This window comes from Protopterus annectens, chromosome 11.part0, assembly GCF_019279795.1.
Source record: "Protopterus annectens isolate FY-2018-M chromosome 11.part0, PAN1.0, whole genome shotgun sequence".
NCBI lineage: Eukaryota > Metazoa > Chordata > Ceratodontiformes > Protopteridae > Protopterus > Protopterus annectens.
This window is the reverse complement of record NC_056745.1, coordinates 1,082,762,421-1,082,786,398: the sequence shown is the minus strand read 5'-3', so window position 1 is coordinate 1,082,786,398 and position 23,978 is coordinate 1,082,762,421. Positions and strand designations below refer to the sequence as shown.

General features: G+C 42.2%; 1 protein-coding gene across 3 annotated transcripts in view; it reads left to right on the top strand.

The window, feature by feature from the left end:
- Positions 1-23,978, top strand: part of LRRIQ1 (leucine rich repeats and IQ motif containing 1) — a 3,765,329-nt gene that overhangs the window by 1,660,257 nt on the left and 2,081,094 nt on the right. For all 3 annotated transcript variants that reach the window (XM_044088432.1, XM_044088431.1, XM_044088433.1), the window contains one exon: positions 3,666-3,897. In XM_044088432.1, the coding sequence (XP_043944367.1) occupies positions 3,666-3,897 (232 nt within the window). The remainder of the gene's footprint in view (positions 1-3,665; positions 3,898-23,978) is intronic.

The window sequence follows — 23,978 nt, the reverse complement described above, 5'->3', positions numbered from 1 at the left end:
AAACAACCTCAATAAATTAGCAACATCTTTCCATAATATTGTTCGATTTGCCACAGGATCCCCTTACAAAACCCACCACTGTCTGAACCTAAGAAATCTTAGATGGCTTGAATTTCAAAACCTACTTACACTGCAACAACTCATAATAGCTCATAAGATCCTATACCAACTAACCAAAACACATATACTCTCTAGCCTCATCTCACCATACAAAAACCTGAAACATTTACGCTCTTCCAACAAACTATGGATAAATATAACCAAATCCAATAATTCTGCAGGTGACTGTCTCTTTTCCAACTCAATTGGCAAAATATGGAATAAACTTCCCTCAGAAATCCTTTTTTTGTCCTCTCTTCCACTTTTTAAAACACAGCTAAAAATTTATCTCAACAAACACTGGCTATGCTCTTGCACTAACCCTGATTAACTCTTTTTCCACCTCCCTTACCTTTTTCTTCCACCAAACTTCCTATAATCTATGCCTGTCATTAACATGGATGTATTTCACTGTGTGTTGCAAAAAAAATAAAAAAATGCATATTTTTCCACTTTATATGATTAGTGTATTTTCTATGTATTTGAATATTTTCATGTACTACCTCTTTTCAATTGCCCTGTCTTTAGCATTAATGATGCTGTACCTATCTTTGTCTTTGTCTTGTTCTATTGTACTTAACTTTGTGGAGCTTTTCTCCCCGGGCCTCTACTGAAAATGGACATATATCCAGCTAGACTAGCCCGGTCAACAAATGTAAAATAAAATAAATAAATAAAAATAAATAAATACTCATACTTATGGAGACATGAAAAGATGAATTATTTTGTTGTGTAGATTGAAAATGATTCTTTTGTAACAACTAATGCTATGGGAAAAGAGATTAATGAAAAGATAATACAAAAATTGAGAAACTGGAAGATCCTGATGATGGATATGGATAATAAGATACATAGCAATGAAAATGTTTTTAGTCTCCTTAGTCTTAAGTATAGGTCAGGCATATTTTTATTATCCAGAAGAGGCATTGTGAATGATAATTAATAAAGACCAGAAAGAAATTGTTTGATAGGGGAAGAAGACAAGAGTTAAGTGAGATAAGCTGGCTCTCCCCATCGAACAATGTGGTTTATTGTAATCTGATTTGAAGGGGTACGTTAGAGTTATGGAATTATGGCTGATATACATAGCGTGAGCAGACATTTATAAATTAAAGTGGAAAAGAGTGATGTTGATGATAAATCATGAGGGAGTTGTGATAATTTCATCTAGAATTTTAGATGCAAGTCCATAAGGAAGATAATCAAACAGAATATTATATGCATTAAGTAACAGGAGGTATTTTAAGAACTAAGCCAGTGTGTGAATGGATCAAGTAGATTTTGCCATTAGGTATGTCAGCATGTAGGAGCATAGAAAATAGTCAAGAAGAAGCTGTAATTTACTATAGGAAATTAGCAAGCAATGTGTTGGGATCAAATATCTAAGGAAGGAAGGTAGTGAAAGTAGGATGAGGGTAAGCCAAAGTTTGGACTGCAGGATAGACTGCCTTCCCTAGGATAAGGTTAAGCCAAGGTTTGAATGGCAGGACAGAGACTGCCTTTCTTATCAAGGACTGATAACAGAATATATTCATAGAAAAAGGTATAAGGGAGCACTTAGTGACAGACTAACCCTGGTATAGTTTTCAGTTAGGTCTAGACACAAGCTGCTGTTAAAAAAATGTAATTAGGAAAGCATATAAAGTATTGCATAATAACTATAAGAATCAATATAAGGTGTTTAACAGGGAAAGATAGCTTATTTATATTTTTTATTTTATTTTATTTATGTTTGTTAACCAGGGTAATACACTGCTCAGTAATGACCATTTGTAGGCATTCATAAAATTTACAAAACAGTTTGGATAGTACAATCAAAACAATTTAGAAATAATTACAAAACAAGTTAAAAATCATGAGAGTTGCAGTTGTGATAACAAAAATATAGTGTCTAAACAATTTGTATCAATAAGAGAATTGAACTAAAAAATGGAGTATAACAAGCATGTGAAGAAATGAGTAATCATGAGACTATTCATAAGGTGCAATTGCAAAGGCAAGAGAGGGGACTAGAGTAAGCCAGGCAATGGTGAAAAGCAGGAGCATTTGGTATGTTGAAGTAGATGAAATATTATATATATTTTTTTGTATCTGGGAATGATGGAATCTCTGAGGTGTGGGAGAAGGGATTGCCAAAGGATGGGTGCCTACATGGAGAAGGCATGTTTAGTGGACAACAGGTTTAATCTTGCGGTAGCCAGTGGGGGCAGATTGGGTGATATGTCATAGGTTGTAAGTGGAGTTTTTTCATGGTGCTTGGCAGAGAAATGAGGGAAATCTTGCATATGAAAATAAAATGAAACCACAAAAATAACTGCAAAAACAAAGCATTTAAACTGCAGCAAACTAATGTTTCACTCATAGTGTTAGAAGTCGTAATAACAAAACCAGCAATTTTTTAATAGTACCTTTGAAAAAAGCTATATTTTGAGTATAATATATCCATTACTTAAGCAAGAACATTAAAAATCAAATTAGAAAAAATAATTTGTCAACCCTGTAGAGACTTTTAAACATACCATTTTAAATGCACTGCAGAACTGCTGTTTTCTTTTCTACTTGCTTATTTTGCCCTCATTTATTTTTAACCAGTCATTGTTGGTCAAAAACCCAGCCTCAATAAATGTGTGTTTTATTAAGTTTGACTTGGAACTACTGATTATATTACTAAAATTAATTGTCCTTTGTAGTGACTTGTTGATAATGAGGATTCATCTCTCAAATTAATTAATGTTCTGTAACTGAATGGAGATTGCTTAAAAAATGCTTAGCTACATGGAAGTGAAAACATGCAATTTAGGTCACATCATTATAAAAGGCATTTGTCTTATACTTGCATTGACTTGGAGTTGGTGATGATCCTGGGCTGCATATACGGTCAGCTGTGTTGTGGGGAATGTAGAAGAGTTGTCCAGAGGTCTGCTGTTCTTTCACTGGGAAAATGTGGTCTAAACACCTCTGGTTTACCACTTAGTCCAGTCCAGGAAATCAGAGAGGAGTGCTACAGAATTCTACTTAAAGAGAAATTATTCAGTGATTCAGACATGCCTTTAAGGTTTGTATTAGTGCATTAGGCCATTGTGTGGCACATCTGAAGGTATTCAGAATTTTGACCTGCCTGCCATCACTGATTACTCGTCTCTAAACCTCTGTTGCACCTATGCCCACTGTCTAAATGTTGCCATTAGATTAAGTACTGCCTGGAACCAGATGTGGATCATGAGGTGTATCACTAGGACTTAGATGGGAACATTTGCTAGGAATTTACAACAGGACTGGAGTGCCCGGTAAGTCAGAGAGATGTCATTTCTAAACTTTAAGAAAGGGAGGCAAACAGGATATTGAGGAGATATAAATGAATGCATATGTTTTCAGCAGTTGTATAAGTTTGATTATTTTGGATCTGTTATCAGTATTGCAAACTATAAACTTCTAAACTCCATCTGATATGACCTGAAACCTTAAACAAAGAATAAGTGTGAGAACAATTGCTTATGTATTATTTTCTATTTTGTCTGTTACACTGCAACAGAAAGTAATATACTGCTTTACTTTTTCTTTAATAGCTTTGCAGCTACTGTCGTCCAGGCCCACTGGAGAGGTTATGTTGTTCGCAGAGACCTTTCCTTTTTTGCAATGCTTCATGTTGCAGCCATAGTGATTCAGTCAGTATGGCGGGGGCACTGTACCAGGAAGAAAATGGGACGATTGAAAAAATTCAAAGCTGCATGTGTGGATGGCAATAGATCTGAACAATACCCAGAAATGGCCCGCTTTAGAGCTGCTACTCTTATCCAGGTTAGATGTATGGATTTAATTAATTACTGCAAATGTGGAGAGAGAGAGAGAGAGAGAGAGTGGATGTTAGAATGCTTAATGAAAATGAACAAGCACTAACCAAGCCAGTGACACATCCCAATGTGCCCACTGGGCAAATGTTGGTACATACTTTGAACCAGTTTAAATCTTAGTCTAAATCAGTGAATAAATATCTTTTTTATCCTTGGAATTCCTCAGTAAACTCAGTGGTTATAAAACAACAGAAAAGAAGAGCTGCATTAGCAGTACAATTAACAGTGATCTAACATTAGAAAACAAGAAAGTTCCTGTTTATTAATTTGTTCATCTGGAGAATGCAGTGGATCTCAGCAGTTTTTTTCAGTATTTCATATATATGGATTTACCTCACTTCATTGAAATCCAATATTATTGAATCTTACTTTGTCGACACTCAAAATATCGAACTCCCACTTCATCAAAGCAGCAGAACAATGAAGATCTTCCCAGGGTAAGTAACCACTTACCCAAACAGAAACAAAACTCAAACAGCACCATCCCTAACCCACTCAGGTGGGAGGCTGTGCCCCCCACACCCCTCCTAATTAAATATGCCAACTCTGAGATTGCGCTACAGTTGGGAAAGGGGCAAAGATCACCGTCTCGCACAACTGGTTACTTACCCTGGGAAGATTTTCATTGTTCTGCTGCTTCAGTGAAGCAGGAGTTCAATATTTTGAGTGTTGACAAAGTGAGATTCAATAATATGGTATTTTGACAAAGTCAGGTAGACCCATATGCATATATATATATATATATATATATATATATATATATATATATATATGTTTATAGGTTTATAGGCTTTTGATCTGTGAGGATCTTAAGAAACCTAGCCTTGTGTTCCCATGGTAATTATTATCTTTTAGATTTTGAAATACAAATATCCAAAGGTGGGCCAAACAAGTATATGTTGGGGTAATTATATGTTTACCTATCTATGAGGGCCATTGGTGCTAAATCAGGGGTGAATTTGTTGTTACCGTCCATTTGTCCAATTTGCATTTGAATAGAGTAAGGGAAGTACTCTCCTTTATGTGGAGAGGAAGACTTTTCCCTGGTAGTGATATTTTCTTTGATACATACCTATCCCACCAGCACATTCTATTAATTTTGTGTTGTCCTACGCAGACCAGTGCAAGTAATTTGTGATGGTGTTTCACTGTTGTGGGCTGTTATAATCCCACTGTAAAACCCTTATATAACCTGATGCTGATTAGGCACTCAATCCAACCCGTTTGAAGGAGAAACTTGTAATAAATAGTAACACTTATTATAAACATGTAACATTTACAGTAGTTGTAGCAATCAGAGATCTATTGTAACATCAAAGTAACTGTTCACAGAAAATAACATCACATAGTAAAGGAAAGGTTTAAAATTAAGAACAAGTTCACCAAGAGACAGTTTTACTTCCTTATCAGTTAACTGTTTTCATAAGTATCTCATACAGTTTTACTTTGTCAGTCGGTTTGAATTAACCTTTCTTCAGAACTCTTCTGAAATCATTTTCACCAAAACAGATATACATTTATTTTCTGTCATCATTTAAATTTATTTGCTATCTTCAGCTTTTTCTACTACTTTAGCAGTACTCCTTGGAGGTTTTTTTTTTATGTTTTACAGATTTTTTTTTATTATACTACTTCATACCATAGTTCCAGAGATAAATTTGGAGATTTTTTTCTTACGTAATACTGACTATCAGGAAACTGCAGGCAATAACAGGCACATCATTTAAAGCAGACAGAACAGGAGGAGTTGGGTATAGGTTCTGAAAAATCCTTCTGTAAGAACTCATAACTATTTTCTGAGGGACTGATCCACTGAAAACATTGGCACATTGTAGCAATAGTCTCAAGGAAAGAGAAATCCCCACAGAGAGAATCAGAAACCAAGCTCTCCTCAGCATCAGAATCAGAAGTCACTCAGTGGGAAACCAGTGAGGTTTCTCAGTCCCTCAGAAAATACTGAGTTGTTACAGAAGGATCTTTCAAAACCTACACCCACTCCTCCTGTTCTGTCTGCTTTAAAGATGCATGTGTTACTGCTTGCAGTTTTCCTGATAGTCAGTCAGCTGCCTCTAAAAAGGAAGATAGGATGCATACGTTCTTCAGTCTTTTAAATTTTATACACTGTTCCCAAACCTGACCCAGCAACTATAGCTTTAGTTCATTCCACTGCCGCTAAACACTTCCAATCCTCCTGTTTTTGATAAGGATTAGAAAATTATTGATAGGCATTAAAAAACGTATATACTTCTGCAACTCTGATTTTTCAGAATTTTGAATTGTCAAGCTCATATGTTAAAGTTTGTTCTCACAAATTCTGAAAGTGTGAGGAATGTTTTATCTGCAGATTTTTTGTGAGGAAAAATCTTCTTTAAATAGCTTAAGTTTCTTCTATTGCACAGGTCAGTTCTCATTGTTTGAAGTATGCATATAACTTTGTTGATACTTCTTCCAGGGGTTTTGCCTCTGGTACTGTTTTGAGGAGGTTTGTATCGCTGCATTCTCAGAACCTCCCAGATGATGATAAGAATTAAATTCTCCCTTGGAAAGAGATTTAATTTTTGGCCCCTCTGCTGCAGATGTGTTCAAAAAATGTGATGAAAGAGGAAAACTGATGCACAGATTCTCTAAGATTTTCAGCCTTCCTTTTTCAAACTGTCCAAGGGATTTTTTTATCTTCTCATACATTTTTGTCAAAAAACAGAATAAACTGTCTCAACAAAATTCTAGTAAATCCTTAATAAGTACAGTTCTGAGTGCAGTCCTGAAATTCTCTACTTAACTAGACTTCAACTCTCTCCATTTGTTCCACACTTCCAACGTTTCTGTTTCCCACTCTCCCCCCTAATACCTTGCAGCCCACTCCTCCTACTTTATCCAGATCCTACTTACCCCTCTATTACTTACCCCTTATAGCCTCTGCTCCACTGATAACTTCTTGCTCCTCTCCTGCCCTCCTGGGTTCTTCCCGCTCCGTTCGCCCTACGGGCTCACTCCGCTCCCCTACCCTGCCCCCAATTCCCACCCGCCCCCAGCACCTCTACCTTTATACCTCTCATGCACCCTCCCATGCATAATTATTAACCTATCAGAGTCCTTCCCTCATTATCCCTCCTACTCATACTCCTCCCACCCCACTATACCTCTCGCCACCATCTAACCTATCATAGTTCTTCTATTTCTCCACCTCCCACTCTTTTTCTTTTCACCCCACTATAGTTTCTCTTCCCTACACAAATTTCTCCCTTACTCTTCCCATCAAATACTTTCAACCCTATCCTTTTCCTAAGATCCCATCCTCTTCATTTTCCTTTTACTTCTCTTTGCCTACTCAACTCCATTATACCTATCTCTTCCCCCTCTGCCTGCCAAACATGCCTTCCAAAATACTTCACAATATCTATGTCTCATCATTACTATTTGTATTTCTCATTCCCCTATATTTTGCTACTACCTACTCTCACAAAATACCCTTTTCCCTAACACCTACACAAACTAACCCTTGGACTCACCCACAACTTTCTCTACCCACCCATTACAACAACATATCATCCTCTCTTTTTCCCCCCAAAACACTATACCTTTTCCATCCCAAATGCCTCACCGTACCACACACTCCCACTCTAAAAATACTCCCTCCCTCTTACAGCCTCCTACTTCTCAAACACAAAAGACTAAGAGTTACTTCCACTAATAACCTTGTCTTATGTGGTGATATTCACCCAAACCCTGGCCCCTGCCTCACCACCAACAACTCCTCCCCAATCCCCTTTTCTCTCTCTGGTTCCTCTACCACTTCCTCTCCCAACCCCCTCAAACTTTTCTCTATCAATGCTCAGAGCCTAAATAACAAAATCCATCATCTTCATGCTTGGATTTGCCACAACCAACCTGACATCTTAGCCATCTCTGAAACCTGGCTAAAACCCCACATCACCGACTCTGAAATCTTACCTCCTGGGTTCCAAATCCTCAGAACTGACCGATCAAACAAAAAAGGTGGAGGCTCTGCAATAATTTACTCTAACCTCCTCTCCCTCATCCCTCTACTAATTCCAACTCCTGAATTCAAAAACACTGAACTTACATCCAGTCTCCTTCGACTAAATAAACATAAGAACATCTGCATTATCTCCCTTTATATATCTCCAGGTGACAACATAACAACCTTGGAAAATATTCTTTACTGGGCCTCAACTGAAATCAAATTTGAAACCTACATTCTAGGCGGCGTTAATATTGACTGGAATAATATCAACTCTCCCTCCCCCTCCCAATTCATCAACCTCTTTAACTTCACCCAAGTTATCCACACAACCACCCGACCTAACAAAGTAAATCCCCCAGGATCTACCATTGACTGGATCCTTGTGTCTCATCCAAACAAAATATCTCTTTCTGGCACCATCCCTGACACCTTCAGTGACCATCTCCCTACTTTCATACACCGCTCCACTAACTCTACCCAATATCTACACCACTACATTCACACTCGTAATCTTAGCAACTTCAACCCCACTATCTTCTCAAACATTCTTAAACATACCAACTGGCAGACCCTAAATACACTTCCACTAGACAAAGCAGTAGAACACTTTAACTCTACCTTCCTAAATACCCTTAACTCCCTAGCTCCTCCACGAAACAAACGAGTCAAATCTAACTCTGCCCCCTGGCTATCCAAGGAAACAAAACAAGTCATGCACCAAAGGGACAAATCTTGGAAAATATACCAAAAAAATAAAATCCCTGCTTCCCTGCTCCAATACAAACAACTCCGCAACCTAGCAAAAACTAATCTCCCAGGACAAAAACTACTACTTTAAACTACAGTCCAACCATAATAAGAACCCCAAACAGTTCTGGAATTCAGTTAATTCCCTTCTCCATCCTGGATCCAGGAATAACCCTTGCCCAGACCCTAGTAAAACTGACTCAGAACTAAGCTCTCTCTTCAACAAATTCTTTACAGAATCTATAACCAATCTTACTAAATCCTTCCCTAACAATAATACATCCAACTCTCCTTCCTCTGCTCCCAACAACCCCTCTAACTGTCATCCCAGTTTCCAGCTGAAACCTGTATCTACTATATTCATAAAAAAACTCTTATCTAAACTAAAGCCATGCTCTAATGCACCTGACAACATCCCCTCCTCTTTCCTTAAATGTGCTGCCGAAGGTATTGCTCTCCCTATCAGCATATTAATCAACAGATCTCTAAAAGAGTCATATGTCCCTTTGCTTTGGAGATCTGCTTACATTCTCCCACTTCATAAAGGAGGCAAAAACACAAATATCTCCAACTTCCGCCCTATTGCCCTACTCTCACCTTTATCTAAAATACTAGAAAAATGCGTCCACCACCAACTCATGCCTTTCTTAACCCATAACCACCTCCTAACACCCACCCAACATGGATTCCGCCCTGGACACAGCACCATTACTGCCCTACTATCCTTCTTAGAAACAGTCAATCAAGCCAGGGATTCTGGGTTACTAGTTTCCACGGTACTGCTAGATCTGTCTAAAGCCTTCGACACCATCTCTCACAAACACCTTCTCTTTCATCTATCAAACCTTTATCTCTCCCGTGACACTCTATCCTGGTTCTCTAGCTACTTATCAGACAGATCCCAAGCTGTCAAATGGAACAACTCTACCTCCTCATTCTTACCTACTCCCACTGGAGTTCCCCAGGGGTCCATCCTTGGACCTATGCTTTTCAACATCTTCATAAATAACCTTCACTCTGCCATCCCAGACACTACAGTCATCCAATACGCTGATGATTCTACCTTAGTCTGCACCGCCTACAATATCCCCGAACTACTGACAAAAACCCAAATAGCTTTTTCCACTACAGAGAACTGGATGCACCAAAATCATCTCTCTCTCAACTCTAATAAATCCAAAATTCTTCTCTTCACTCCCTCAAGGGCTTGCACATTTGATAAAACAGCATTCAAAATCATAAGCCAAACCATGTCACCCATAGAGGTGGTCCCATCTGCAAAACTCCTTGGCATCACTATAGACGAGCAACTCAAATTTGATAGCCACATTCAACAAAACATAAAGAAAACCCACCAAAAGCTAGGCATGCTTTACAAAAACAACTGCTTTCTCTCCAACTCCGCTAGGCATTCCTTAGCTTTTACCTATCTTCTGCCATCTCTACTATATGGAGCCCCTCTCCTTACTAACCTGTCTTCTTCCATCTCCACCAAACTCGAAATCTGCTATAATAAAATCTCTAAATTTGCTACCAAATCTAAATCCTCTTCTCATCATTGTCTTTCCCTACAAACTCTGAACTGGCTAGAACTCCCTAACTACCTAGAATACCTCCAACTAACCACTGCTCACAAATTAATATTCTACCCTGATAAATGCCCAGCCCTAGAAAACATCCTTCCACCATACACCCCAAACAGATCTCTAAGATCTGAACACCAAAATTTAATCGCCATCCACAAACCTAATCGCCCTGCTGGACAACTCCTTCTCTCCTACTCTCTTGGCAGGAAATGGAACTCTCTCCCTTCTACTCTTAGGAAAACATCTAACACTGAAGCCTTCAAAGCCCAACTTTTCTCTTACTTGTCCACTAAACATAAGTGTACCTGCTTACATCCTACTTAAATTTAAATAAATTCCCTTGAATCCCTCTATATCCTTTCTCTCTACTCTATCCTAATTCTCTTTTTTTCCTCTCTCCTCTTTTCTTCTCTCAATCACAGCTTGATCAAACCTTAACCTACTCTCAGTCTAAGTACCTTCTCTCTCTCTTCTCCTCATATGTAAATATTGTAAATAGCTTGTAACCTTAGACCTTCTTCTCATACAGTTTTAACCTGCTACTTGAAGGAAACTACTAAATCTATTATCTACCTTCCTGAATGATGATTTTGAAGTATACTGTGTGTTTTTTGCTTTTTTTTACTAATCTGTATCAATGTAATGTAATTTCAAATGTATGTATTTTATTACTACCTTTTACACCATGTAACTAAGATTGTATTTGCTTTGCTTTTTGGAGCTTTTCTCCCCGGGCCTCCACTGAAAATGGGTACGTTCTGGCCCAGTGGACTTCCCCGGTAATCAAACTGGAAATAAATAAATAAAATAAATAAATAATAAGAAATGGCAAGAGGGTTCCAAAAAGAAGTCTCAAACATCAACCCTCCCCAAAAAAAAAAAAAAAATCAGGGACAATCAAACAAGTCTGAATGACTGTTCAAGAGACCTTGTGACCCCCTCCCACCCTGGTCACTTTTTTTTTTCTTTTAGAAAGTCTGACTCTCCATTTCCTCTTTGACAACAGACTGTTCAGACAAATGCATTCTGAAAAATCATTCTTCAGGGTTCCAGATGGCAGTGGGAGGAAATTCCTCCTTTCCGGGGGAGGGGGGTCATTCCTCATCCTCCAGATTAGACTCTCTTGTTTCCACCTGTTTTTCAGCACATGCTGTCCCAAGCAGTGATAGAACAAGCTCCTCCTCCTCAGATAGGAAAGAGTTTTTTATTCAAGGATGTTCTTAGTGCCAAAGAAAGAAAATGCTTAGAGACCAGTTTTGAATCTTTCTTTCCTAAACCTGATTGTGATAGTCCCAAATTGAAAATGATGCCACTTCATAACCTGTTACCTCTTCTTCCACTTTCAAGTTTCTTGATAACATTAGACTTCAACGATGCTTATCATCATATCCCTATCTATTCAGACATCAGAGATTTCTGAGGGTTTTCTGTGTCTGGATCACATTATTAGTTCTCTGCATTACGTTTTGGGCTATTCACTTCACCAAGATAGTTAACAATGTATCTAGCTCCATTTGTACCTCATTGCTGACTGCAGGGTTCTTTTGTCCATATTTAGTGACTTGCTTATCTTTGCAGTCTTTTTCAAAGTATGAGGAATCTCTCTCTTGGGTGAGAGATCTCTTACAGAAGCTGGGATTCCAAGAGAGCATTCAAAAGTCTTTCATGACTCCCTCACACAAGATTGTGTTCCTGTAATGTCAGCTAGACTCCTCAGTTAAAGGAAAGTTTCTTCCAGAGGAAAACATAGATCTCTATTTAGATCTATTTCTAAGATTTTCACTCAGGATTCAGTCACTGCAAAGGAATACTTCACGATTTTGGGTCTCATGGCATCTGTGATTCTCATAATAGCCCTGCAAAACTCCACATCAGAAAGATACAGTGGTATCTGAAATCTCTTTGGTCCTCAGCATCAACACCCTTTATCTTTTCAAATCCCATTGCTGGAGTTTGTCAGAAGAGAAAGGTTTTGGTGGAGACAACAGATATCTTTAAATTTAGGTCTCCCCTTTTCCTTCCCTGCTCCAAAGCAGTTAGTCAGCACAGAAGTTTTGTCCTTTGCTTGGGAAGCAGTTTCAGGAGGGACAAAATGTGGGAGGGGGATACAGGACAATGCAGGCAAATAAATATCAAGGAGATGCTTGCCCTGAGCAAGGCATTCAGCTGTCTGAGTCATCTTTGGTCCTTGGGACTTCTTCAAGTGGTTACAGACAATACCACAGACATGTAATACAGCAACAGGCAAAGGAGAACCAGGTTATACCACCTTTTGCAGATTAGACATGTTAACTTGGGATATATATCCTCCACACAACTCCAATTAGAATGAACACTATTTTACACACAGACACACACACATACACACACACACACACACACACACATATATATATATATATATATATATATATATATATATATATATATATATACATACATACATACACACACACTTATAATAAGCTGCACTGGTCATTATACTTCTTTCATTGTACACTTAGTAGAAAATGTAAACTCTCTTAGACTGTATGTACTGCTAGGTAAAAATAGTACATTTAGTCATGTCTGTTCTACTTATTTGTAAAGGTTAATCTAATAATATCTCAGTTTTGCAATGCCAGTGAACTATAGATATCTAATTTTGAATGTCACTGCTTGTAAGTAATCTGCTGCCTTTTCATTCTATGTATTTCTCATTGTCTTAACTATTTACTATATGTTAATTGTGGTGCTTTTTTCCCCGGGCATCCACTGAAAATGAACCTGGTCCAGCTGGATTTTCCCCGTTAACAAATGTAAAATAAATAAAAAAATAAATAAAATATAGCTTCACAGAGCAGTATCACTCTACAGGCATTCTACATTCTGTCAGAACAAAACTGTGTGGCACACAAGCTGAGCAGGACCAGGGCAGACCCTCATAAATGGAAACTAGAAAAGGGGTCTTCCAAGATTTGGTACATCTGTGGTGAGTTCTTCAGGTACGCCTCTTTGCCTCCTCTCTGAACAATCAACTTGCAAAATTATGTTCCAGGACTCCCTGCAAGAAGGCGTGGAAGCCAGATGCCTTATCTTTTCCTTGGACAGGAATGTTCCTGTATGCTTTTCCATCCTTTTCACTAATATCCATGGTACTTCTGAAGATTCAGAAGGAATCCCCCAAGACAATTGTGGTGACTCCCTTCTGGCCTAGGCAGCCATGATTCTCTTTTACTTTGGAAATGGCTAGGGGCAACTACCACCAACTTCCTCACAGACTGGATCTACTTACTCAAGAACAGGGGCGTTTGATACACCTCGCCATCAGTCATCTTCAGTTGACTGCCTGGATGATAGGGTCATAATTCCTTCTAGGCATCTGTTTACTGAGAATGTGCAGGCAAGAAAGCCTTCTACTAAAAAATCATTTATAACTAACTGGAAAAAGTTTTCTAGTTGGTGCCAAAACATAACAAGTACCCATTTAGTGCTAGTTCTTTCTTGGTTTTACAATATTTGCATGAGTTATTATCCTATGGTCTTTCTTATTCCTCTATCAAGGTTCATTTATTGGGCATTTCAGGATGTCTGCCCATGGCTCTTCCTCTTTCAATGCAGTCGCATGCCAAAATGTCCTTGCAAGTGGTTTTGCATAAGAATCCCTCCTTAGATCCTAATGTTATGTTAGAGAAGCTAACACTTGCTCCACTTTAACCAGCTAATCTGGCTGACTTGAGGTTCTTAACATGAAAAACACTTTTGATGATTGCTCTGACTTCTGCAAGAAGGGTATCTGAGTTGCAAGTTCTTATGGTGAGTCAACCCTATCTCATTTTCCATTAGGACAGGGTTTGTGTGAGAACTAATCCTTCTTTTGTGCCTGATGTGGTACCAAGTTTACTTTAAGCCAAACTATCCAGCTCCCTGATTTCTTTCCCGAACCTAAAAATGAGGTAGAAAAGATTCTCCTTAGCTTGGATGTCTACACACAACTTGGATATTATCTTGACGGAACTAAATATTTCAGATGTTCGGATCATTTGTTCATTTCTTGTGAAGGTAAGAAGAAGGGGCAGCCTGTGTCAAACAGACAGTCTCCAAATGGTTGTCTAAGGCTATTATCTTTTGTTATACTCACCATAACAAAACTATTCCAGGTAGGCTCAGAGCTCACTTTGCCAAGGCCTTGACTTCATATATGGCTTTTTGGAAAGGGTTGGATTCTAGAAGTATTCTAGAAGCTACTGCTTAGTCCTCTGTACATACTTTTACAATGTACAATAAGCTTGATTCCTTCTCTAAGTCCAGATCAAGCTTTGCTAGAACCACTCTCTATGGTCTGCTGGACTCTTCTGTTCCACCTCCCAAATGTAGTTAGCTAGGATAATCGGGTTTATATCATAACATCGAAGTAGTAAAACTTCGAATGTTATAATATCGAACCCAAAACAGCGAATGCTGAAAATATCGAAGCTGCAGAACATCGACTTCTTTCCTTGGGAAAGAATTTGGTGGGCTGTTTCTGCCGCTTCGCTATTTTTTCCACTGTGGTGCAAAGGTTACGGACCGGGTTAAGGTGAGTGTGGGAATGGGATAGTTAGGGACCTTAGGGTTAGGGAGCGGATAAGGTGAGTGTGTGATAGTTAGGGACCTTAGGGTTAGGGAGCTGGTAGGGTGAGTGTGCAATAGTTACAGACCTTAGGGTTAGGGAGCAGGTAAGGTGAGTGTACGATAGTTAGGGACCTTAGGGTTAGGGAGCGGGAAAGGTGAGTGTGCAATACTTACAGACCTTAGGGTTAGGGAGTGGGTAAGGTGAGTGTGTGATAGTTATGGACCATAGGGTTAGGGTTTGTGTTAAGGTAAGGCAAGATAGTAGTGTATGTACGGTTTAGTGTAGGGTTAGAAGTAGGATTTTAAGTGTATATGTGTGGATTACTTTTTTTGGTGTGCTTGTGCTGTGTGTGTGTTTTTCGGAACAGCAAATTGTTTCCCTGGGAAAAAATTTGCTGTTCTGAGCTTTTGATTATATCACATTTCGAAATTCCATGTTCGAGCTTATGTTGTTCAATATTTTGGGATTTTGATTATGTGATATAAACCCAGGATAATCCACACATATAGCTAAGACTACTGCAGCAATGATCAATATGATGAACATAGTACAATTATGTAAACTGAATATACCATAACAGTAGATGTTCAAATGATTAGTGCTACAGTCACCACTCCCTCCCTCCACCCCTTGTTTTTTGGTGTGTTTTTATGTCAGGGTGTGGGCATTTATTTTTTGTTGTTCCTAGCATTGTCCTTTCAGAGATGACCTTCCCTCTGTCTGCTGGCAGGAAAGCTTTGAAGGCCTTTGCACCCAGACTTGCCTTTTAGTCAGCTTAGCTGCTTGACAGTATGGGCATGTGGAAGCTGCCTGAAGCTTTGGAATCTGGCTGTCTTTTATATCCTTGGCAGGATATAACCCATATAGCTAAGTCTACTGCATCAGTGATCATTTGAACATACACTGTTATGGTAAATTCAACTTACACAACTTTACTTTCTCTTTTAACAACTCAAACGTATACCTCAGGCCTGGCAGCTGACAAGGATGATAACACTTGGACACCAGAAATTGGGGAAAGGGTTCCCATTACCTTGTACACAGTGGACAATGTTTCTCCTTCAACTTCATGACCTACTGTTCACAAGATATTTTCCAGTTTGATTACTACAGCAAAAAACATATGTTCTATTACCTGGCATATTGAAACTTTGAAGATGTCTTTAAAACTCAATAAGATAACTGTGGGGCCTATGTGTTTCCTCACAGCCAGGAGTTGGAACTGATAATGAATCCTTTATGACTAAATGCCGCTCTGTACAGTCAATGGCATCAAGCTTTTTTGTTTCTGCTATAATAGAATTTTATGAAGAAAAAATGTCTGCATTAACTGTTGATGTGGATAATTTAGTGCTTGTAGCACACAGGTTTGCTGAGGATTCAGCATTTCAGAGTTTATGTACTGTTTTTTCTTCTAATTTAAATGATCTAGATAAAGAACGATCTGAAGTAGTTAACTTCATTTGGTCTGCAACCTGTGGGATACGGATCCGATCTCGGATCCGAGCCGGCAACTTTACAAAGCTTAGATCCGAGCTCCTAGCTCCTCCTCTTACCCATAATCCCCTGCCAACCCTGATTGATCCCAGATCTAGTTTGCCGTGCTTAGGTACAGCAGCTAGGTTACGAGCTCCTAGTCAGTTAAGTTTATATCTTTTGCTAATCTTCTAAAACTTGTGAGTGTGTGCTTGGTTAGGTTCCTTAACCCTTTTAGTAGTGTTTTTAAGTTAAAAAAAAAAAAAAATATATATATATATATATATATATATATATATATATATATTTTCTCCTCCCCACCCTTCGCTGGTATCATAGCTGTGTGTGTGTGTTGTTTGAGAGTTTGGGGCCTACTGTGTGAGTGAGTTTCATTGTTTAGTTTAAACATGTCTGAGGCCCCAAAGTTAGTATTTCCCAAGTGCACCGAGTGTGGCCATAAGCTCTCCCTGGCGGATGGCCACACAGTGTGTCCGGTGCCTTGGGGTTGAGCACCTTTCCTCTGGGTGTGCGATTTGCGTGGCGTTTAACCCCAAGGCACTGAAGGAACGGAGGTCGAAGCTGATCCTAGCGGGACTCTTGCCCCCGGATTCGGCTTCGGCCTCCGGTACTTCTGTGGCCTCCTCCCAGTCTTCGGTGGCAGCCACTCCTGCCTCTCTCTTCCCCCAGCCGGGACTCAAACTCCCGCTTCTGCACCGGAGGAGGGGGGCCAGGAAGGAAAAGAAGAGGGAGAAGCACCACAAGCGGCGGGCCGAGGCCTCCGCTTCGGCCCCCCCCCCCGTCTAAGCGGGCTTCTCCCTCCAGGTCTTCCAGGTGTAGGTCTCCTCCTTCTCGGCTCCGGTCTCCTTGCTTTTCACCGGGACCCGAGGAGGAGGAGACCCAATCTCCGTTGAGGTCATCGAGGTGGCACTCCCGGCCAGCCTCGGTGGCCTCGTCGAGATCGACACGTAGCCTGTCTGAAGCTGATTTGGACCGGGTGATGTGAAGGTTCATCCAGGCCCAAATGCAGATGGGAGTTCTCCTGCCTCCCCCCCATCCGGGGGGGGAGCTCAACACCTTTTTTTGCCCCGATAGCTCCTTCTCCGACCCGCTTCCTGGGTTTAGAGCGCTCGGAGCTGGGCAGCGTCAGAGCCAGGGGTGGGTCGGCGCTGACAGTATCAGGTACTTCGGCTCTGACTCTTCCCTCGCACTTGCCAGATCCATCCCTGTCAGATCCAAGCTCTCAGAGCTGTGCTCTGAGCTTCGGATACGAGGGGTTTAGTGTGCCTTCGGCTCCGTCCAGGTCGGGGCACACTGGCCCTTCGGATCCGATGGTTTCGGCGCCAGCTCCGATCCATCCATCAGATCCGAGCGAGGGTCGGCTCTCAGATCCCAGAGAGAGTGGCTCTCCCTCAGCTTTCAATGTGGTGGAGAGGGCTCTGTTGAGTGCATCCAGGCCCCCGCTCCCTGCTACGGCTCCATCCCGCACTCCCTCTCATTTGGGTCATGCTTCCATCACCCGGCCACAGAGACAGCCTGCTTTGACATCTCAGGTCATTCTACTGGAACAGGACGTTGCTGGTGCGTTATCCTCGGACAGTCCCCCCGAGGATGTTCCTCACAAGCGGAAGTGTAAGAGGAGGCACGTGGACCCCCCCCCCCCGAGTCCTTGACAGAAGACACAGATTTGGATGAGGGGGAAGGCTCCCCAAGGTCACCCCCCCGAGGATGTCTCCTTCAGAGACATCATGGAAATGCTTAGGATCAGGGGGGGATGGTCTGCCCCCAAGGCATCCTCTGATGAATCCGTGTTCCTCGAGGCATTCGAAGCAGGCCCATCTACCTCTTGGGTGTCCCCTCCGGCCGACCCCTTAGGGATCTTATTACCACTAGGACGTGGAAGGAGCCGGACACTGTGGAGCCAGTCCCCAAATGTCCCGACAGGATCCTGAGCCCTCCAACCGAGAGGTCCCATTGGAGCAAGGGAACCCCCGTAGATGCCATGTTGGTGGCGGCAGCCACCAAGAGGGAGTTAGCCCAGGAGAGTCCCTCGGTCCATCCCGCGAGCAAGGAGTCTCACTCGATGGACCGTCTCGGGAAGCGGGTCTTTAGTTCAGTGACCTTCTCTGTAAGGTCCCTGAACTACATGGCACACGTGATTCGGCTGCAGCGTGACCTTATTAAAGAGTACGCTGCATCGCCCCCGGAGTACATGTCGGGAGAGGACAAGCAGTTGTACTCCACCCGCATGGCCACTCTTAGGTCTATCTCTAACACCTCTATGCGGCTCTTATCCCATGCTACGGAGGGAGCCGCTAGAGCCAGCGGAGCAGGCCTAGTTATGAGGCGCCAGGCCTGGCTCCGACTTTGTGACTTTGCGGAACCCTTCCAGGCGTCCTTTGCGAATGCCCCCTTCGATGGTTCTGCCCTTCTTGGCAAGACTGTTCGCGAAACTTTGGTCCAGAGCGAAAAGGATGGGAAGACGTCTGCCATCGGAGTCCGCTTCTCTGCTCCCCAGAGGTCATTCTGCAGGAAACAAAAGGGACAGAAGAAGATGTGGTTCCAAAAGTCGCAACAATCCCAGTCCGCTCCGGACTCCCAGTCCTTCCGCGGCAGAGGAGGACAGGGTGGACGCCACCCTAGAGGCAGAGGGGGCCCGAAGAACTTTGGGTCCAGAGAAGCCTTCTCTGATCAGCCCACGCAGCAGCCCTGAGGCCTTGCCCAACTGCTCCACTCTGGAGGCAGTCGGGGGGCATTTTTCGAAGCACCTGGCAGCTTGGGAGTCCATTACAACAGACCGCTGGGTGCTTCGTATCATATCCAGTGGATACAAAATTCTCTTTTCCCACATTGCAGGCACCCCCAGGCACCTCCCCAATGTTCCACCCAATCAGAGGGAGGCAGCAGCCGTGGAAATCCGGCTGCTCTTAGGAAAAGGGGCCATCCAGCACATCCCCCCAGGCCAGTCCGGATCGGGTTACTACTCCAGGTTCTTTTTAGTGCCAAAAAAGACGGGGGACCTAAGGCCCATCCTCGATCTTTCCCTACTGAATCTGTCAGTAACCAAAGAAAAGTTCCGGATGGTCACTCTTCAATCTATTCTCCCCCTCTTGCGGGAGAACGACTGGATGTGCTCCATAGACCTCAAGGATGCGTACTACAACATTTTGATGGACAAATGCTCCAGGAGGTTTCTCCGCTTCCTGCTGGGAGCCAGTCATTATCAATTCAGGGTCTTTCCCTTCAGTCTCACCTCAGCCCCCAGGATGTTCACCAAGGTTTTAGCAGTGATAGCAGCCCACCTGAGGCTCCAGGGAATACAGGTTTTTCCGTACCTGGACGACTAGCTCCTCACCGCCCCAACAAGGCATCTACTATCCTTAGCCAGGAATTACTTTCTCAGCCTTGCTCCGCAACTAGGGATCACTATAAATGCAGACAAGTCCTCTCTCACCCCGACTCAGGTGATAGATTTTATCGGGGCCAGACTGGACACCAACAAGCAGCTCGCCTTCCTAACTCCCGACCGGTTGCACACTCTGAAAGCTCACTTGCGGGCCATTTTTCAATCTTCGAAATCTCCGGCGTGATTGGTTCTGAGGGCTGTAGGGTCTATGGCAGCCGCAATCAACCTCCTTCCCATGGCGCGTCTCAACATGCGGATATTGCAGTGGACTCTACAGGTTCAATGGTTCCTTCTCCAGTACCCCTTGGACCACCCCATTTCCCTCAGCAGGGTCTGCAAGAGAGCTCTCGTTTGGTGGCTTCAATCGCCGGACCTCCAGATGGGACGCCCCTTTGCCACGACCTCCCCTCTCGCTACAGTGACCATGGACACCTCTCGTCTTGGGTGGGGGGGGCATTATTCAGGCAGGACTGTCCAAGGCATGTGGAATGATTCAGAGACCTTATTGCACATAAACGTTCTAGAGATGAGGGCAGTGCTGTTGTCGTTGCAAGCACTTCAGAGCCTTCTGCCTGTAGGAACGATTGCAGTCCAGTCAGACAGTATGTCTGTGGTTTGGTATATCAACAAGCAGGGGGGAACCAGGTCTTACCCACTCTGTTGAGAAGCCATGAGAGTGTGGGAATGGGCGATCTCCATCAACCGCTTTCTCATTGCAACGCACATTCCGGGACAGACCAACATCCTGGCAGACAGACTGAGTCGCGCCATCCTTTCGCCTTACGAGTGGTCCCTCAATCCCCAAGTAGCGAGTCAAATTTTTGCTGTCTGTGGGCAGCCCTGTTGTGATCTCTTCGCATCTCCCTCAAACACGAAATGCAACAATTACATTGCTCTCATTCCCCCTCCCAGGGAAGCCCCCGAGGGACGCTTTGGTGCATGCTTGGCCACCCGGTCTTCTCTATGCCTACCCTCCTCTTCCACTGATGCTGAAACTTCTTCAGAAAGCCAGTCGGTTGGGGAGCAGAATGATCCTCATTGCCCCATTCTGGCCTCGCCAAACTTGGTTCCCGTACCTCTGGTCTCATCAAGTGAATCCGCCCTGGATTCTAGATCCCCTCCCGGATCTGATTTCCCACCCACAGGGACTCCCAATCCCCGACCTGGTCAACCTCAAGCTTACGGCTTGGCTGCTCCAGTTCCACTCCTAGCGAGGACTCCCGGTATCTCATCCCCGGTTAAAGCTATCCTAGTAGCAGCGCACAAGCCCTTTACTAGGAAGGTCTATAGTAGTAAATGGAAGCTTTTTTCTATGTGGACAGAATGCCATAATTTGGATCCCTTCACAGCCCCCTTACCGGCGGTGCTGGATTTTCTTTCAGGCCTCTTTAATGAGGGAGCTAGCTGGTCCACGGTGAAGGTGCAATTAGCAGCTATCTCTCATTATCACGTAGGCAGCGATATGGGTCCATTGATTACCTCAAAATTGTGCAAGACATTCCTAAAGGGCACTTTCCTATTTAGACTCCCATAAAGGAAGCTGTACCTCCATGGGATTTGACTTTGGTTTTGCAGGCCTTGACGGCTCCTCCCTTCGAACCCGCAGCGTCGGTAGACCACAAATATCTGTCGTGGAAAACAACCTTTCTGGTGGCTATTACTTCAGCTAGGAGAGTATCTGAATTACAGGCTGTTTCTGTCAAACCTCCATACTTAGCCTTTCACAAGGATAGGGTTTACCTCAGGACCAATCCCTCCTTCCTTCCGAAGGTGGTTTCTGTGACGAATATCAATCAGTCTATCAATCTGCCGGTCTTCTTTCCTAACTACCAGAACAAAGGAGAGTACAAACTACATTCCTTGGACGTGCATAGACAACTCAGGTTTCACATTCATAGGACATCTGGTCACAGATGATCCGACCAGTTGTTTATCTCCTTTGCTAAATTTAATCTAGGTAATCCAGTCTCTAAAGTTACTTTGTCGAAATGGATTTTGCAGTGCATCATCGCGTCTTATCAGAATTCCGGCAGACCCACACCTCAAGGAGTTCATGCCCACTCAACTCGGTCTATGGCTACATCTGCTGCCTTCAAATCTAGAGTTTCCTTGGATGATATCTGTTCAGCAGCCACTTGGGCTTCACCTCATACCTTCATAAATCATTATAAGCTGGACATTATCTCCAGAGGGAGAAATTCTTTTGGCTCCTCAGTGCTCCGGAATATCCTTCCATGAAGGCCGCCCAAGGTTTAGGTAGCTGGGGACTCTGTCCCACAGGTTGCAGACCAAATGAAGTTAACTACTTCAGATTAAGAAGTTATGTACTCACCATAACGTTCCATCTGAGTAGGTAAACTTCATTTGTCTGCAACCATTCCCCCCCTCCGTCCCCCTGACTTTCACAGATGTTTAGGACATGTTATTATTGTTACCCTTTTGAGAGGGTAATGAACTGCATGCTATAGTAGTTACGGGCAAACTTGATCTGAGGTCAATCAGGGTTGGCAGAGGATTATGGGTAAGGGGAGTAGCTAGGAGCTCAGATCTAAGCTTTGTAAAGTTGCCGGCTCAGATCCGAGATCGGATCCGTATCCCACAGGTTGCAGACAAATGAAGTTTACCTACTCAGATGGAACGTTATGGTGAGTACATAACTTCTTATTCCCAACACAAACATAATACATTTAAAAGTAACATGAAAGAATAATGCTTTTAATAAAAATGTCTTTCTGTGTGCTTTTCAATGACAGAATGTAATACTTTTTACAGGGCCTGTTCTTCTGCCCAAAAAATAAGTGCAAAAGAAATTATAATTACAATAGTAGAAGCTGTGATTTTTCAGCTACTGATACAGACTATGATGCTTCAGTTGCTAGGAAGCATTCTAACAGCTTTGGCAGTGGCGCTTCTGACCCTTTACACACAGAAGAGATGGGAGAAAGCTCAAATCAAGAATGAGAAATTTAATAGAGATTTCAACAAATGTTGAACAAGGATTAGAAGCAAACAATCTTGATATAAGCTGTAACTTGGTTGTTAATATTTCTGATGCTTCTCTTAAAAATGGTGAAATTCAGTTACTAAACAAAGGTTTGGCTTCTGTACCTTTTTATACATCCCTTTCATAGTTTGCTAATGATCTTAAGAATTTTTGTCAGTTATTGAACCCAAAATACTGGTGTCATAATAAGGATGCTACTAATTCCAATTCTAGGGATTTTGATTTTTCTTTTAAGAAAACGCCCTTTTAATCTGCTTTTATCACTCAGTGTTAAGATTTTTGAAAATCACATATTAGAGCAGGTTATGTCTAACCAAAATACCATTTTCAAACACTTTCAACATTACATGATACATGACTCATGATGCATAGTCAGCTTCAAACCCTGCATTCACTTAAGTCTAATTCTAATTTGGTTTTGTGTAATAGGTTCATAGGTAGGTACTAGGCTATCAGCACTGGGACCTATATAACCCTAGCTAAAAAGGTTCCCTGGCTTTCACCACCCAAGAAAATTATTTACCTGTGCCCCTGTCAAGCAGTGCCGCAGAAGTGATCCCCTGGGTGAATTTTCTATTTCCCATCCAGTCTTCCAAGATTTTTCTTAAAGAGGGCCAATGAGGAGCTTTGCTTGACATGAATGGGTAGTTTGTTCCAGAATATGGGAAGTCTCTGGGACAGGAATATATCCCTCCAGCATGTTTTGTTTATTGTGGTGACAAGGTTTAGGTCCCTGGAGCATGTGGTTCAGAGAGATTGGGATTTCTTTAAGTGTAGCATGTCCAACAGCTTTGGGTTTGACAAAGCTTTCTATGTTAGGCAGAGACTGCCTCTAAGTAGGAGATATGCGATGGAGTAGAGCTGGGGTTTTTTGAGATGGTCTGCTTATGGCATCTGTTTGAGGCTGGTAATCCTCTTAGTGAGGTGTTTCTGTGGCCTTTCCAATTGTTGTAGGTGTCTTGTGAGATACATGCCAAATGGGGCATTGTACTCTATAATGGGTCTGATGAGGGATGAGTAGAGAGGAACAATGACCTTTTTTCTATAGGAGAACCATGTTTTGCTGAGGTGTGCCACGTAAAAGGATTTCCTGACTACTGTGGCGATGTGGTTATCAAAGGAGAGACTACTGTCCACCTGGGCCCTAAGATTCCTTTTCACACTTTCAGTGTTTAGTGAGCTACCACCTATGTGGTTGTTCATGGGTATAGAGTTTTTCCGAAAGGGGATGAC